The sequence below is a fragment of the Stegostoma tigrinum genome, chromosome 14 (genome assembly GCF_030684315.1).
Source record: "Stegostoma tigrinum isolate sSteTig4 chromosome 14, sSteTig4.hap1, whole genome shotgun sequence".
NCBI lineage: Eukaryota > Metazoa > Chordata > Chondrichthyes > Orectolobiformes > Stegostomatidae > Stegostoma > Stegostoma tigrinum.
The window spans coordinates 11,217,207-11,233,354 of NC_081367.1; the positions used below are offsets into that span (position 1 = coordinate 11,217,207).

The 16,148-nt window shown below is 41.1% G+C and overlaps 1 protein-coding gene across 8 annotated transcripts in view; it reads right to left on the bottom strand.

Moving 5' to 3' along the window:
* Window positions 1-16,148, bottom strand: part of LOC125457907 (NACHT, LRR and PYD domains-containing protein 3-like) — a 52,982-nt gene that overhangs the window by 13,404 nt on the left and 23,430 nt on the right. For 7 of the 8 annotated variants that reach the window (XM_059651004.1, XM_059650999.1, XM_059651001.1 and 4 more), the window contains 7 exons: window positions 11,065-11,109; window positions 7,681-9,469; window positions 6,861-6,947; window positions 5,066-5,152; window positions 3,435-3,605; window positions 3,165-3,335; window positions 2,039-2,209 (listed from right to left, as the gene is read on the bottom strand). In XM_059651004.1, the coding sequence (XP_059506987.1) occupies window positions 2,039-2,209; window positions 3,165-3,335; window positions 3,435-3,605; window positions 5,066-5,152; window positions 6,861-6,947; window positions 7,681-9,469; window positions 11,065-11,109 (2,521 nt within the window). The remainder of the gene's footprint in view (window positions 1-2,038; window positions 2,210-3,164; window positions 3,336-3,434; window positions 3,606-5,065; window positions 5,153-6,860; window positions 6,948-7,680; window positions 9,470-11,064; window positions 11,110-16,148) is intronic. The other variant, XM_059651006.1, reaches the window with a different exon arrangement.

Genomic DNA, 16,148 nt, shown 5'->3' on the forward strand with positions numbered 1-16,148 from the left:
CTCACTTGAAAAGTCCATGCTCAGTCCCCTAATTAGTTCAGTAAGAAAGAATCTAAACATGAAACCACTGAAAAATAAAAAAAAATGATGTTTCATTGGGAAAGAACTGATCTCCGGATAGATGAAAAAGGTCAAAAAATGGCTTTATCCTCGCATCTGATTCTTTTGAATAAACCTTGGGCAGAAAATAACAGAATCTCAGATGACTCACCATCCCATGAAAAACAAGTCATTAGAAGTTGACTTGCACATTGATTAGATTAGATTCCTTACAGTGTGGGAGCAGGCCCTTTGGCCCAACAAGTCCACACTGCCCCTTGGAGTATCCCACCCAGACGCATCCACCTATAACCCACTCACCCCTGAACACTATGGGCAATTTAGCATGGCTGATCCACCTAGCCTGCGTATCTTTGGACTGTGGGAGGAAACTGGAGCGCACCCATGCAGATACGTGGAGAATGTGCAAACTCTACACAGACAGTTACCTGAGGCTGGAATCGAACCCGGGTCCCTGGTGCTATGAGGCTGCAGTGCTAACCATTGACCCACCGTGCCGCCCCTTATTGGAAGCCTGTAAGTGACTAAATTGGCTAATCGTGGGATTTCTATGCCTCAACTGTATCATGATCAGGGGTCAGAATCCCAAAGTACTGTGGACATTTTTTTGCCCTTAATTCCAAAACATGTCTTTTCAAAAGAGGACTACTACAGAGATAACTGCAGGTAGAAAAACATTTGTGTGGAGCTGATAAGATTCAATAAGTGAAGGTGTCAAAGAAACTTCAAACAGATTGGATTATGATCTCTGGAAGCTACAAAAATAGTGAGGGGCTAACAAACTCACTACAAATTACAGCTGAGACTGCACATACACTTTGTAATTTTCCCTTTGAAGAACTTGCAACGTCAGGGTTAAAAAGCCAGTTTAACCTCACTTGGAATGGATAAGTGGGACTAAATGCTGTGTGTACCAGCCTGGGTTTGAGTGTCAGTGCACTGTGAAAGTCACAGTCAATGAACTATCTCCTAATTCCTGAATACCCCTGTGTGGCAGGTAAAGACCTTCTGTAACTTCAAGGGCTGGAAATCAGATTTAAAAAGTACCTGCTCATCAAGAAACTCTTACCCTGAATGCTGGAATTTGATCATAGTCGAAAGGCATCAGAACTACAGAATGTCAACGAATCTGTAAAACTAGGGATCCACCAAGCTGACTATTCACCTACAAATACCAGCACGACTGGTAATCTGCATTGCAACAGCAACAATGTTCACGTCTTCACTCTTCAGAAACAATTCAAAGCCTGCCACATATAACTTTTTTAATTTGTTATTTGTTTGAAACCACCTCTCATTTTTAGCCTGTTTGCAAGTGTGTTGTATTTCCACTCGGATTTTGGAGAAAGGTAAGGAATTCTTTTCAAATTAACCTTGTTGCAACTAACCGAGTGGGTGACTAAGGGAGGGGAACTATTTCATCAGCAAATTTATCACTTCCTGCAGGGCAGGATCTCAGTAGTGGGTATTGACTGGAGTGCAGAAATTCAGATGGCAGGGATTTCTGCCCTGTAAATTCCAGGATCTTATGATGAAGAGTGATCCGAGGGAAGTAAGAAAGGTAGCTAGGGAGGCCGAAGAAGGCAGGATTGGTGGAAGAAAGGTGGGATGGCTTCTTTGCAGGGGTATAGCCACTGATGTGCATGAGGCAAATCCCCTCCTAATGAAGCACCCCTCACCTTCCCGTCTTTAATCATTTAGGTGTTTAAAAAACTGTCCACTCCTGAAGTACTTTAGTATGTTATCAGGATCCATTGTGCTTTTAACATGCTCAATTGATCCTTCATTATTTACTTCTATATGGGGGGCGCAATCTGATTCTGGCACATGCCATCTCTTTGTATTTTAGGGGTGAGTTTGGGGATATGCGTAGAGGTGGTGCAACCGACCAGTAGCTAATGCCTCCCAGTCAGAATAAACCTATGGAAAAAAAAATGTCTAGCTTCAGATTGCAGAAGACAACCACAAATGTATTTACCCGAGAGTTTGTAATTTACAGTTGGGATCTTTCAGTGCTGCAGACAGTCGCTGTACACCCAAATCTCCCAGGTTGTTGTAGCCCAGCTCTAAAGCTGTCAGGCTCTGGCTTGTTCTGAGAACGGAGGTGAGATCCTCACAGCAGCCTTCTGTTAAGCCAGTCTGGTGTAACCTATAGAGGTCAAGAACAGGGATCAGCAGCACGATGCAAGAACGGAAATCAGAGATTCAGAATAGGGATAGCATTCAAGGCCACAGCTAACACAAAGAGTCTTTTAATAAGTTCAAAGAGGAAATAGAACACAGAAGCATATAAAAAGTAACATATCCTCTTTGCTGGTCAAGGATTTTCTTTCTGACAGTTGATATCTATGCAATGATCACTTGAATGTAAATATAGAATGAACTCTTCCGTGCTCGCATTTAATATGCCCACTTTCCCCCTGCCCAAGCTCATCTTCACATAATATACTGACTAGTTAATAAAGTATTATCAGCTTTAAATGACATTCATCTTTTTCTTATGGCTATATAGTAAAATTAACTGTGATCTGAGAAGCAAACACTGTCAAGCTGTACACCATCCCATAAAATAGCCTAGGTCAGAAATAACATAACAAAGCAAGATGCAGGCAAAACACTCTCTCCAAAGTTCTATTTTATACTTCTATGTTAGTTAAGGAATTGACAGAACTCCCTCTGCACTGTACAACCGACCATCTGTAGGTCAAGTACAACATTGGTCAGATAAATAAATCTCTATTTAAACTATTATTAACCCATGCTGTACCAGATCTAGGAGTATTTGATTGGGCAAAACCCTCTTCACACTGTTCAATTATGTCTCAACCCAAACCCAAACCCAAAACTGTGGCATGTATGCATCATTTCCAGTTACTAGACCGGTCAACCTGTTGTAGCTTTGGGTGTGAAATTATCCTGGAGCTCTGCACTACTACATTGATAAATTCTCTAAAATACTGATTTCTGAATTTTTTTCAAACTATATTTATCACAATCATATCTAATTATTGGCTGCTCCAACTGGCCACTGCAGGTGAGTGGAAGATCCACTGACTATTGCAGATATAACAGTTATAAGGTAGGTATAAGGTAGGATTACCTACCCTAACTTCTCAATTTTACAGCCATCATTCTTCATCGTTGCACACAGCAGTTTTATTCCCAAGTCTCCAAGAATATTGCAGCCTAGATCCAGCCTTTTTAACGACTGGTTGGTTTTAAGAGCCAGAGCTAAATCTACGCAGCAGCAGTGTGTGAACTCATTGCCCCACAACCTGAATAAATCACACAGACACCATTGGTTACTGTCAAAAAAAAGATCGAAAAGAAACATGTTACAAAGAAATGTGTTAGAATTAACAATGGGCACCTACCCCAGGGTTTCGATCTCACAGTCAGAATCTTGCAGTGCGAGAGAAAGCTGCTTCATTCCTGCATCTTTCAACTGGTTATATTTCAGGTCAAACTCTTTTATAATTCGATTTTTTCTTAAAATGGAAATTAGATCCTTGCCACATTGCTCTGTGAGGTTATTTGTACACAGACTGCAGAGAATTCAATTACATAAAGCATGAGAATCATAACACCATTAAAAGATCAAAAGAGCAAAGGTCAGTTTATACATTTTGCCAAACATGTGATTGCATCAATTACCAGCTATCTTTTTACAGAAAGGACACTAAAACCCACCAAGGAATTTGTGGTTGCAGCAAGAGACTTTTCCATTAACAAAACATAATGGCTGACATTCAAATTTAGCACTGGATAGACCTTGATGTTGCTGCAGGAAAGAAAGTTGTCATAGTCCTATAAGACCATTGGGTTCTTCTCTCAGAGAGGCATACCTGCTGGTGGCTTAAGGATCACCGCCTTTCAGGCAAAGGCTAATGTTGAGAAGGTGGGATCTCCATGATGGCCTCAGCCAGTGTGGGAATTGACCTCATAGTGTTGGTATCACCCTGTTATCACAAACCAACTGTACAGGCAACTGAGCTGTTCCAGTTTCCTGCAGTGGCCTTCATCATGAGAGGACTTCAGGATCTACAAGGCCTTGGTGAGACCATGCCTAGACTCTTATTTGCAGTTATGATCTCCTTATCTGAGAAAGGATCTAATGGCTATGGAGGAAGTGCAATAAAGTTTATAAGACTGATTCCTGGGATTGCAGGGCTGTTGAATGAAGAAAGACTAAATTGGTTAGGACTACATTCACTGGAGTTTAGAAGAACCAGGGGAAAACTCATAGAAACACAGAAAAAGTTTAATGAGGACTGGAGAGGGTAAACGTTGGTTATGATGATAGACTGAAGACATTGGAAATGTCCTCCTGGGAGAGAAGAAGGCTGAAAGGAGATTTGATAGAGGCTTTCAAAATCATGAATGAGCTGGACAGAAACTGTTCCTGCTTGAAAAAGAATGAGAGGGCATAGATTTAAAGTGGTGTGCAAATGAAGCATAGGTGATGCAAGAAAAATCTTTTTCACATAGAAGTAGGTAGTGTCTGGAGTGTACTGCCTGGAAATGTAGTGGGTGCAGGTTCAATTGAGGCATTCATTAGATGATTATTTTGATAGAAATGGTGCGCATGGATTTGGGGAAAAGGCACAAGATCAGCACCAGGTAATAGAACTGTGGATGGACAATATGCTAAATAGCCTTGTTCTGCATAGTGAAAATTCTGTGATTCTATGAGCACAGGAAGGATGTTCCTGATGACTGAGGGGTCATAGTTCAAGGATATAGGGTAGGCCATGTTGGATTGAGATGAGAAGAAACCTTTTCATCCAGAGAGTGGAATTGTCTGCCACAGTAAGTGGTTGAAGCAAAAACGTTGAATGCTTTCAAGAAAGAATTAGATATACTTCTTAATGGCAAAGGGTAGAATGATTGATCATGGCCGTATTTGATGGAAGAGCAGGTTTGAACGGCTGAAAGGCCAATCCCCATCCCTATTTTCTATGTTTCTATGTAAAAGAGTTTTGAAAAGTAGAAAACGTTTCCTTACTGCAGTATCTCCAGCCTGCAGCTTGAGCTCATCAGTGCGCCAGCCAGCTTTTTGAGGCCTGTATCTCCCAATGTGTTATTTATCAAGCTGGAATGTAAATCATTTCACATTTACAATAAAATCACAGATCTAAAGCATACAGTCTTAGGGCCAAATGATCAACTGGCATTTCACAACTCAAAGTCCAACAAACTCCATTCCCAAGTCCAATTCTAACACTTCTAGTTTCTTATTACTTTGTTTGTTCTGTTAAATATTATGGGACTAAACATCTGGAAAAGATTGTTGTTAACACTGTCACCTGTTGATAGGTAAATGTAAAATTCTAACACCCAAGACCTGTTGGCAAGGTTTAAGTTCATAGGAACAGATAGCGAAACTCTTATATGCTGTCTCTAAGGTGCTATAGAGTCCACTAATTTGGCCTTGGAAAGAGGACATCCATGACACAGAGAGCATAATGATATGAGTTGTAACCTTGGCCATGCTCATAATGAAGGTCAGTGTGAGCTTAGTAAGGAGATGTAGTTGACATCAAGTACTTGGAGATTTTCCATTGGGTCACTATCAGAAGATCTTCACCAGACAATAACAGTTTTGAGCAGGGAAGTCCGAGTTCAAGGCAAGTATCAAATGTTGAATCCATTCTTCAGCTTTGAAATGATGAAGCAGCAAATTACTGATGTGTTTTGAGTCAAACATTGCAGGAATGCCCCAGGTACTTTTTGAGTTGGTTTACTTCATCTGAGGCAGGAAGTGGAGACTTCAGGATCTCACAATCAAGAATTAAAATAAATCAGCCCCACTGATCACTAGCCAATGAACATCTAAAGTTATGTGTGCCTACCATGGCCACAATTGTCCCCCGTGATTAAATATCCCGTAAGTATTAATTGACCTGGAAATTACTGTAAGTGAGGTTTAAGGGTCTACACATACCCGAGCCGCTCTGAGTGTTAACGGGCTTTCCACCAACATTCAGGCACCAGCCAAACTACCAAACCATTGCTTGTCAGATTCATTATCCATCATTTCTTTCCACCTCCCAAAAAGGACTAAACGTCACTGGGTCTGGCTTCCAGGGCAGCGGACACTCTTCAGTAAGTCAACACCATGATCATCCTTTATACATTAGTGCAGTCACTGAGAAGTAGCAGCACTATATTCCTGGCAGGAGAGGATTGGTGATCTGGATCAGGACCCTGGGCATTGAGATGAGTTTTAATCGTGTTCCACTTCACCAATTGATATGAAATGACTGACTGTGACCTGGGAATAGGACTCAGGATGTATTGGTCTTTACAGCTCAAGTGTTATTCATGGTATGAGTGTGGCCCACTGAGGCAAGGGCAGAGCAGCTTACTATCATTCTTATAGCAAAATTTCCAAATCCTAACTTCATTCCTATGAGAGATAAGATCTTCAATTTATGTGGCATCTTCCTAGACCTCAGTACATCCCCAAAATACATGATTAATATCTTTTTCAGTGATGAAAGTTGACAGATAAATACTGGTGATTCACTCTAACTGAACTCCCTGTTTTTCTTTAATTTATATTTATATCTATCTGGGTGACCAGAAGGTTTTTCACTTGAAAGACAGCATGCAGTAATTCCTTAAATCTTACTAGAATACCAGCCTGGGTTATGTGATCATATTATGGAGTGGACTTTCAAACCCAAAACGATCTGACACAGAGGTGGAATTTCTACCTCTGAGCCCAGGATGACAGTTGTCTCTACTGTGCTGCTTAGAATTGTACAGAAAATGTCTGGTACCAAGTCACAGCTTACCATAGCTCCTTGATTTGGTTTTTATTGGCAAGCAGAAGAGCGCTCATAGAATTAACCATTTCCTCATCCATGATGGTACCTGTTAGCCTATAGTTCAAATAATAGGTCAAATATTTCAGATAATATCCAGACAAATGTTGCAAAGAAACATAGAGTCACTCCTACATTGTGTCACACTACTTGCTCTTGTCCTGTAGCATTGCTGATAGGCTATAGTTAAAAGGTTTAATATTATGGTATAGCTATGTGACCCACTGACCCACTCAATCCCAGAGTGCAAAAGGACAGTATCTGATCCAATCTGACTGTGTCAGAATAGTATCTGACCCACTGTAGCACCCAATCGGACTACACACAGCAGTGTCTGATCCATTGTGCCACACAGTCCCAGAGTGCAAAAGGATAATAATTTATCTACTCTACAGTATTGTCCAAGTGCAGCGCATGAAAGAACTGATGTCTTAAATAGACTGAATTCAGGGGACAACCTATCTGCTGAAAATCTCAAAAGACTCCAAATACCTCATAGAATAAATCAGACTGAATTATATTAGAGTGTAAAAGGCCTAAAAATATTGTGTTATCATATCTTCAGCCAAAGAAATTAATACTTGTTTAATCGCTTACACTATCAGACAGCCATCCAATCTCTCTTCCACACTGTCCTCAAAGCTGTCAGCCATGTGCTCAGCAAATTCTCCTTGAATCTAAATCATTTGCACACCTTCCTTCTCCTATACTTGAACATAAAAAAGTCTAAGATATTTGTGTCATAGAAAAGTAGTGAAGTCTTCAAATCTTTTATGGGCAAAATACTCACGTTATCTTTTCAAAGGATTTAATAACCGGTAACAGTCTTTTCAAACCATCTGGTGATATCCTGTATGTGGATAAATTGAATTCTTTTCTGTCCATATCAGATGTCTTCAGAATGTAGGCCAATGCTGAATAATCAGCAAGTGATAGTTTTTTGGAGGACAATACTCCCTGGTGAAGGGATTCATTCATTTCTCTCACTACTGACTTATCATTCATTTCAGTGAGGCAGTGAAATAGATTGATACATCTCTCTGGAGGGATGTCTGTTTGGAGCAACCTCTTCATGTAGCTTATGGTATTCTGTAGATCATCTTTCTGTTCCTCCACATGAGTTAGAAGACCTTGCAGGCACTTCTGTATCCTACACTTTCCCAGCCCACAGAGAAATTGGAGAAACAGATCCAAGTGGCCTGTGTGACTCTGAACTACCTCACTGCAGGCACTTTTACAAACCTGAAAGAAGGTAGGCTTTGAAAAGATCTCCCAGAGCCGCCCCATCATACTGCATGCCATCAGGTTCCGTTTGTCATTGTGGTAAGCTACAAAAATATAGAGAGCTGCAAAGTACTGTTGGACTGTGGCATGAACAAAGGAGTAGACTCGCCTGTGGGAAAGGGGGGAGTACTCAATATAATATTGCCGACAAAACCCACTACAGATAGATGAACTATCAATATTGAAGGATTTAAAATCTTCCTCATAAAAGACAAAAGTATGAGACTTAAGATACTGGAATGCAAGCTTGCCCAGATTGAGTATTGCTGCCCGGTCTGACTGAAGTAACTGGCATATCTTTTCAATTTTTTCCTTTCCATGGCCACGGTATTCATGATGGTACGTCACCATGACTAGTAGAAACTTGGTATAAATCTCAGTTACAGTGCTATCTCTAAATTCCTCACCATGTGATGACTTGAAGACATGTTCTAAAACAGTGGTGAGGATCCAGCAGAAAGCAGGCACATAGCACATCATCCAAAGGCTACTTTGCTTCTTTACTAGTGCAATGATTTTCTCTGTCAGCCGTTCATCCTGGCATTTCCTCCTGAAATATTCTTCCTTTTCTTCATCTTTGAATCCCTGTATTTCTGTCACTCTGTCCACATAGCAGGATGGAATTCGATGTATTGTTGATGGGCGTGTTGTTATCCAAATAGATGCTGAGGGAAAGAGGTTCCCTTTGATGAGATTTGTCAGTAATGATTGCAGAGGCACTGGCTTTGTTATGTCAGAGCACACAGGGTTATTTTCAAACTCTAGGGAAAATCGGCTTTCATCCAGACCATCAAAAATGAACAAGGAGCAGTCAGAGTCCTTCGGGTAAGACTCACCCAATTGCCTCATATGTGGGTAATGTTGCTGCACTAGCTGTACAAGGCTCATGCTTTCGTCTGAGATGAGATTGAGCTCACAGAATGGAAAGACAAATACAAAATCATACTTCTGGTGTGTTTTTGACATTGCCCAGTCGAGGAGGAACTTCTTTACATAAATTGTCTTCCCGATGCCTGCAATGCCATTGGTAATGACCACTCTTGCCGGTCGTTCTTCATGAATGGGTCTGAAAATGTTCTTGTTCTCCATAGATTTAATAACTGTTTTGTCATGTCTATGGGAAGATGATCCAATTTCTGTTACTTCGTGCTCCTTAGCATCGGTGATCCAAAGAGTCGTGAACCTCTGAAGGAGGTAGATACGCTCCCCTGCAATTGATGTGTAATCTGTAATATATTCAAGTTTTTCCCTCAGGATTTTCTTATGATCGTTTATAACTTGTTCATATAAATCTCCTGTAAGTAAAATAAGGGAAATTTTACATTCTACTTAGATTCTGGACAGGAAATACATGCTAATCTGAACAGCCAATATCAGCCTGTAAAATGGAGTCCTATGTATAAAAGTCCCTCTGAGCAGTTGTATTGTTCACAAGTCAAACACCAACTGTCCATCAAGCCTAGGTTTACATATCATCACAATTAACTTGAACTCCTATGTGCTATTTCTGTAACAAATTCACATTTTCATTTGCTACATATCCATTCTTATGTATTATCAACAACTAATGTAACTGATCTGAGAAGGTCAAATTGAATTTCTTTACCAATGTTAACAAAGGTAATGCCAAAAAAGGTGCTGTTAGGGAGAAAAGGAAAAGTGTTTATTAATTTGCAAGTTTAATTTTTTGGAATTGTGACACCCAGTAAGTCGGCTCAGAATGCAATTGCCTCTTTACCACGACTTTAAAGAACCAAGTGGTTACAGAGTTCATTCAGATTTGAATTATCTGACTGATTACAGAATTTTTTTTTAATTCACGTATGGGAAATGGATGTTGTTGGCTTGTCCAGCATTTATTGTCAATCCCCATTTGTCCTTGAGGAGATGGTGGTGAACTGCAGTCCATTTGCTGCAGGTAGACCCTCAATGCCATTAAGGAAAGAAATCCAGGATTCTGACCCAATAGCACTGAGGAAAAGTGATTTATTTCCAAATCAGAATAATGAGTGGCTTGGAGGTAAACTTACAGGCAGTAGTGGTGTCCCCACATAACTGATACCCTTGCCTGGTCCTGGGTCTGGAACATGCTCTTTAAGGAACCTAGGTGACTCTCTGCAGTATATCTTGTGGATAGTACACATTGCTGCTGTTGAGTGTTGGTGGTGGAGGGAATGAATGTTTGTGGATGTGTATCAGTCAATCGGGCTGCTTTGATCTGGATGGTGTCAAACTTCTTGAGTACTGTTGGAGCTGCACTCATCCAGGCAAGTGAGGAGTATCCCATCATACTCCTGACTTGTGCCTTGCAGATGGTGAACAAGCTCTGTGGGGACAGGAGGCGAGTTACCTGCTGCAAGATTCCTATCCTCCGACTAACCAGCAACCAATTGCCCAAAAGGCCCAACAAATGAGAGGCATAGATAGAGTGGATACCAGAGACATTTTCCTAAGGCAGAAATTACTATTACGAGGGGGTATAATTTTAAGGTGATTGCAGGAAGGTATAGGGGAGATATCAGAGGTAGGTTCTTTCGACAGAGAGTGCTGGGTGCATGGAATGCGCTGCAGGCTGTGGTAGTGGAGAATGATACATTAGGGATACTTAAGCGACTCTTGGACAGGCATTATGGATGATAATAAAATGTAGGGTATGCAGGGTACTTTGATCTTAGTGTAAGATAATAGGGTGGCACATCATGGGTCAAAGTGCCTATACTGCGTGGCAATGTTCCATGTTCTCAATCTTTCCTGTGCTGTAAAAGCTGGTGTTTTTTTTTGTCTGTTTCTTGCATTCTTTTAAGTGTAAGACATTAAGGTTCAACCTTTAGTCTCCTTTTAGCAAAGGTTAACTTCTGCACTACAAAGTATTCACTTATCATTTCCTTACCAGATTTGATAGATGGGGGTAAAGCCATGCAGCGAAAATATCCACCTGGAATCAAAATTGGCAAGATTGTTATTTCATTCAAATATTTTATTGGCATAATGTTTGGAAAAATAATTATACTATGGGAAAGAAGACTAATGAACACTTTCATAATTTTTTTTACGACCTACAAACAGTAGAATTCAACACCTCCTCACTCTCTCCTTTCTCATTACTTTCAAATTTTACACCAAGAGAAGTTACCCTTTCCACTTTGTAGACAGAACAACTCGAGGATAAGTGTCATGAATGCAAATTCTTAACGAAGAACAGAATGCATTGTGAATCTGTACGCCCATGATGGCAAGGCAGGACATTCACAGGCATGATTTCCCTATTAATGCACTTGGTATGTAAGACAAACGTGACACAGCGCTACTATACGACCAATACAGATCTCCAGCACTGGAGAACAGTTAGGAAAATATATTATCTAATGATGAGAACAAATGCCACCTTGACTTCTCCTAAGGATAGCCATCGAATTAGAAGACATTCTGAAGATCACTGGGATCAATTCACCGAAGACGCCGAACAAACAAAAAGTTACTTAGCCTGGGGGCTACTTATGGTTCACCCCACTGGACATAGGCAAATTAAAATTCATCTGGTGGAGGAAAGAATTATTGCAGAGATTTAAGTATGGAGATGATGCTTAACCAACGGTCTCCACGAGCACGGCAAAGACCCTTTAGTACATATCTGTGAATATTCGCGTTGTATTTGGATTCGCGAAAAGGGTGGTACAAGCCAACTTGTATTTTCGATTTAATGTTTGAGATTTGTATTGTATTGGAGAAAATGTTTAAGATGAGGGTGCTTCTTGCCTTGACTTTTGCAATGTTTAAATTTTCTCTAACAAAGTTTAAAGATAATGCTTTTACAGTACTTAATTAAACATGTTTGTATAGTGAAAGGGTTGGGGATTTTGGGCTGAGACTCAGTTGTTTGCCTGTGAGGGAAATTTGATGTGGGTGATCCTATTCACTAAGGCTCATGGGGTCAAGAGAAAGGACTGTGGCCTAAACAACTAGGCCCAACATAAAATTGGCTAAATAGTTTCTGCAAGCAAGGCCTGATGGAACGCAATGGGGCAAGAGTTACCATAAGTCAAAGCAAAGAAGGACCAACCCAGATCTGTCTTGCATATTGAACAGGAGTGCTCCAAAAATCATTAAGGAGTAATCAGCTCGAACAATAGGGAGACACATTATGTTTGTGTATTCCCCAGTTTTGGATCAATCACATCTTGGAAAGAGGATGGGCACATATTGGATGTATTGGCCTAATCTCATTGGATGCTGTAATCTCTGTCCTGTAGCCCCATTGACCGAAGTCAGATAACATTCCAATAGGGTTCAGAAAGGGTGGGGGGGGGAGAATGGGAAGGGACACCTAGCAGCCATTCCTTCAGTGAAGATTCAGCCAGCAAAGACTAGATGCAAGATCCACCTTCATGCTAAGAAGATCTTGAGTGCACTCGTTGATGGAATTCAGTGGATTGAGTCCAGCAGCCCAAAGCATGTTCATCAGAGCAGTTAGCATATGTGATAATGGGAACTGCAGATGCTGGAGAATCCAAGATAATAAAGTGTGAAGCTGGATGAACACAGCAGGCCAAATAGCATCTCAGGAGCACAAAAGCTGACGTTTTGGGTCTAGTCCCGAAACGTCAGCTTTTGTGCTCCTGAGATGCTGCTTGGCCTGTTGTGTTCATCCAGCTTCACAGTTAGCATATGTGTCTTTTTAGGCAGTCAGCCAAGTTTGGGGGAAAGTTAGCTTAATTTGTTGTGTAACGGCTGTTTCTTTAACTTGTAAATGTTTTAACAAAACTACTTTTGAACTGTAGGCCTTTGCTTGTCTCGTATAGTAAGAGCACCTGGATAAACATGTTTGATGAGTAATTAACTGGTGGAAGTATCTGCATAGAGTATTTCACGGTCAATAGGCCCAGGCAATAAGGTTTGAAATATTATTCTTCTCTTAAAAGTTGTTCTGGAGTTTTCCTGAGCTAAAAGGCATTGAAAAGCACTGCATGCCCAAGAACTCTCCGTATCAAAATTTTTTTCCTAAACCTATTCCTCACTTCTTGAGTGATAATTCAAACTTTATGACTTCAACACATAAAAGGTCCGAAGAGGGATGCAGGAACAAACTCTGGTGAACAAAACTGGACAGGTGGTCAAGATGGCAGTGAGGGAGCATTTTAGTGATAGCAACCAAAGCACAGTACAATTGAATTTGCTACGGTGAAGGATGGAGATGGTCTGCAAACAGGGGTTTTAGATTGGAGGAAGGCAGATGTTATTGAAATTAGGCTGGATCTGGCCAAAATGGGCTGGAAACAGCAACTTATTGAAAATCTACAGCAGAACATTGTACAGTACAAGCCAAACATGTTCCCTTCAGGGCAATACATAGCAGCAACCAATAAAAAGAACCCTGAATGACTAGGAATATTCAGAACTGGATAAAAAGCAAAAGAGAGGCATTTAGCAGGTACAAAGGGAGAAAACCAACTGAAGCCCTCCTGGAGAAGAGAAAGGGCAAGAGAACTTACGAAAGCAAATGGAAGGCCAAAGAGTGGCATGAAAAAGCATTAGCAGGTAAAATTAGAGACAATCCAAGAAAATTTTATAACTGTATCAAGGGGAAGACGATAGCCAGGGAAAGAGTAAGGCCCATTAGGGACCAAGGGGTAGGTGGACCTGGAGGATACTGGTGGGGTGTATTGTGAGTACTTCATTTCAACCTTCACTCTGGGGAAGGTGGATGTAAGCACAGAATTTGGGGAGAGGGACAGTGAGGTTCTTGAGCAGACTGATATAGGGGAGAGGAGGAATTTGACAATTTTGCAGGTTTAAATGTGGAAAAATCCCCATTTCTAGATGAGTTGTATCCTAAGCTATTTAGAAGATGAGGAATTAAAAATTACAGGGGTTCTGACTTAAAGCTTTAATTCCTCTCTGGACATAGGGAAGGTTCCAGATGACTGGAGGACATCTAATGCTGTACCATTTTTCAAGATAGGCAGTAGGGATAAACCAAGGCATCATACACTAGTAAGCCTCACATCAGTAGCAGGGAAACAGTTGGAAAAAATTCTGAAGGAGAGAATTAATCTCTACTTGGAGAGACAAGGTTTGATTAGGAACAAAAACACAAATTGCTGGAGAAACTTCAAAGGTTCACTGGGCTTGAAACATTGACTCTGTTTTCTCTCCACTGATACTGCCTGAACTGTTGAGTTTCTCCAGCAATTTTTATGGTTGCTTCAGATTTCCAGCATCCACAGTTGTTTGTTTTATTTTAAAATTTGGTTAGGGACAGTCAGCATGGCTTTGCTCAAGGGATGTCATGCCTAACGACTTCCAACATTTGCAGATGTCAAGAAACTTGGAGAGATAGCAAAAACAAAGTGCAATAGCAGATGTCAGGCATACGTAGATATATTGACAAAATGAGCAATAGTGACAGATGGAATTTAATGCAGAGAAGTCTAAAGTGGTCAATTTTGGTATGAAGAATGAGGTGAGACAATATCAAATAAATTTTAAAGCGATGCAGGTACAAACAGGCCTGGATATCTGAATGCATGTTTTTAAAGCTGATTAGAAAAGTTGAGAAGGCTACTTAAATATTATTTATAGAGGCATATAGTACATAAGAAAAATCCCACGCTAAACCTTGAGAAACCATTGATTAAGACTCAGACAGAATAGTGGGTTAAATCCTAGATACTACACTTTGAGAAAGATGTTGAGATTTCAGAAAGGGTTTAATTTGAATCGTATCAGGAATGATGGACTACAGTTATCTGGAGAGATAGAAGGAGCTGAATTTGTTCTTCTTACAGGTGAGACTGCTACTGGAAAATTTAACAGTGTTTAAAATTTGAACAGTTTTGATATTCTAATAAAGGAGCTATTTCCAGTATGGAGCTTGAGCAGAACAGCGGGCCAGGCAACATCAGAGGAGCAGGAAAGTTGATGTTTTAGGTCAGGATCCTTCTTCAGAAATGAGGCAGAGGGAAGGGAGGTCTGAAAGAAATAGAGAGGAGGGGTGGGGCTGGGGATGGTGATAGGTGAGTGCAGGTATGCAGTGTTGGAGATCGGTCAGTGAGGTGTGAGGAGCAGATAGGTTGGAGAGAAGATGGGCAGGTTGTGTTAGGTTGTGTCAGGTCAAGGAGGTGGGGATGAGTGGGAGAGTTGGTCATGGGATGAGGCCAGGAATGGGGAAATTTTGGAACTGGTAAAGTTCACATTGAGACCATTGGATTGTAGGATCCCGAGGAGGAATATGAGGTGCTGCTCCTCAAGTTTCTGGGTGGCGTCATTGTGACACTGGAGGAGGCCCAGGATGGACATGTCGTTCAGGGAGTGGGGGGGGGGGGGGGGGGGGGAGTTGAAATGGTTCGGGACTGGAAGGTGTTGTCGTTTGTCGCGAACAGACCGCAAGTACTCTACAAAAAGGTCTCCGAGCCTCCGTTTGATTTTACCAAGAGGAGGCCACGCCGGGAGAGCGGATGCAGTAGGCCACATTGGCAGATGTGCAGGTGGACCTCTGTCTGAGTGGAAAGTTTTTTTGGTTCTTTGGATTGAGGTGAAAGGGGAGGTGTAGGGGCAGGTGTAGCACTCCCTGTGGTTGCAGGGAAAAGTGTCGGGAGTAGTGGGGCTAGTGGGGAGTGTGGAGCAGACAAGGGAGTCGTGGTCCCTACGGAAGGCAGATAGGGTTGGGGAGGGAAATATATCCTTGGTTGTGGGCTCAAATTTCAGGTTGCGGAAGTGGTGGAGAATGATACGTTGAATCCATAGGTTACTGTGTTATCTCTGACTCCAGTATTGGCAGTCCTTACTAGGTCAAACTATTTCCAGTGGCAGAAGAGTCAACAGTGAGAGAAAAAGATGATTAGTAAAAGAAGTAGAATAGATACAAAGATTTAATTTTGATGCAGCAAATCTGGAATGTATTCCTTGGAAGGGAAGAAGATTCAATAGAAAGTTTCAAAAGAGAATTGGATAAATCATTAAATGGAAAACATTAAC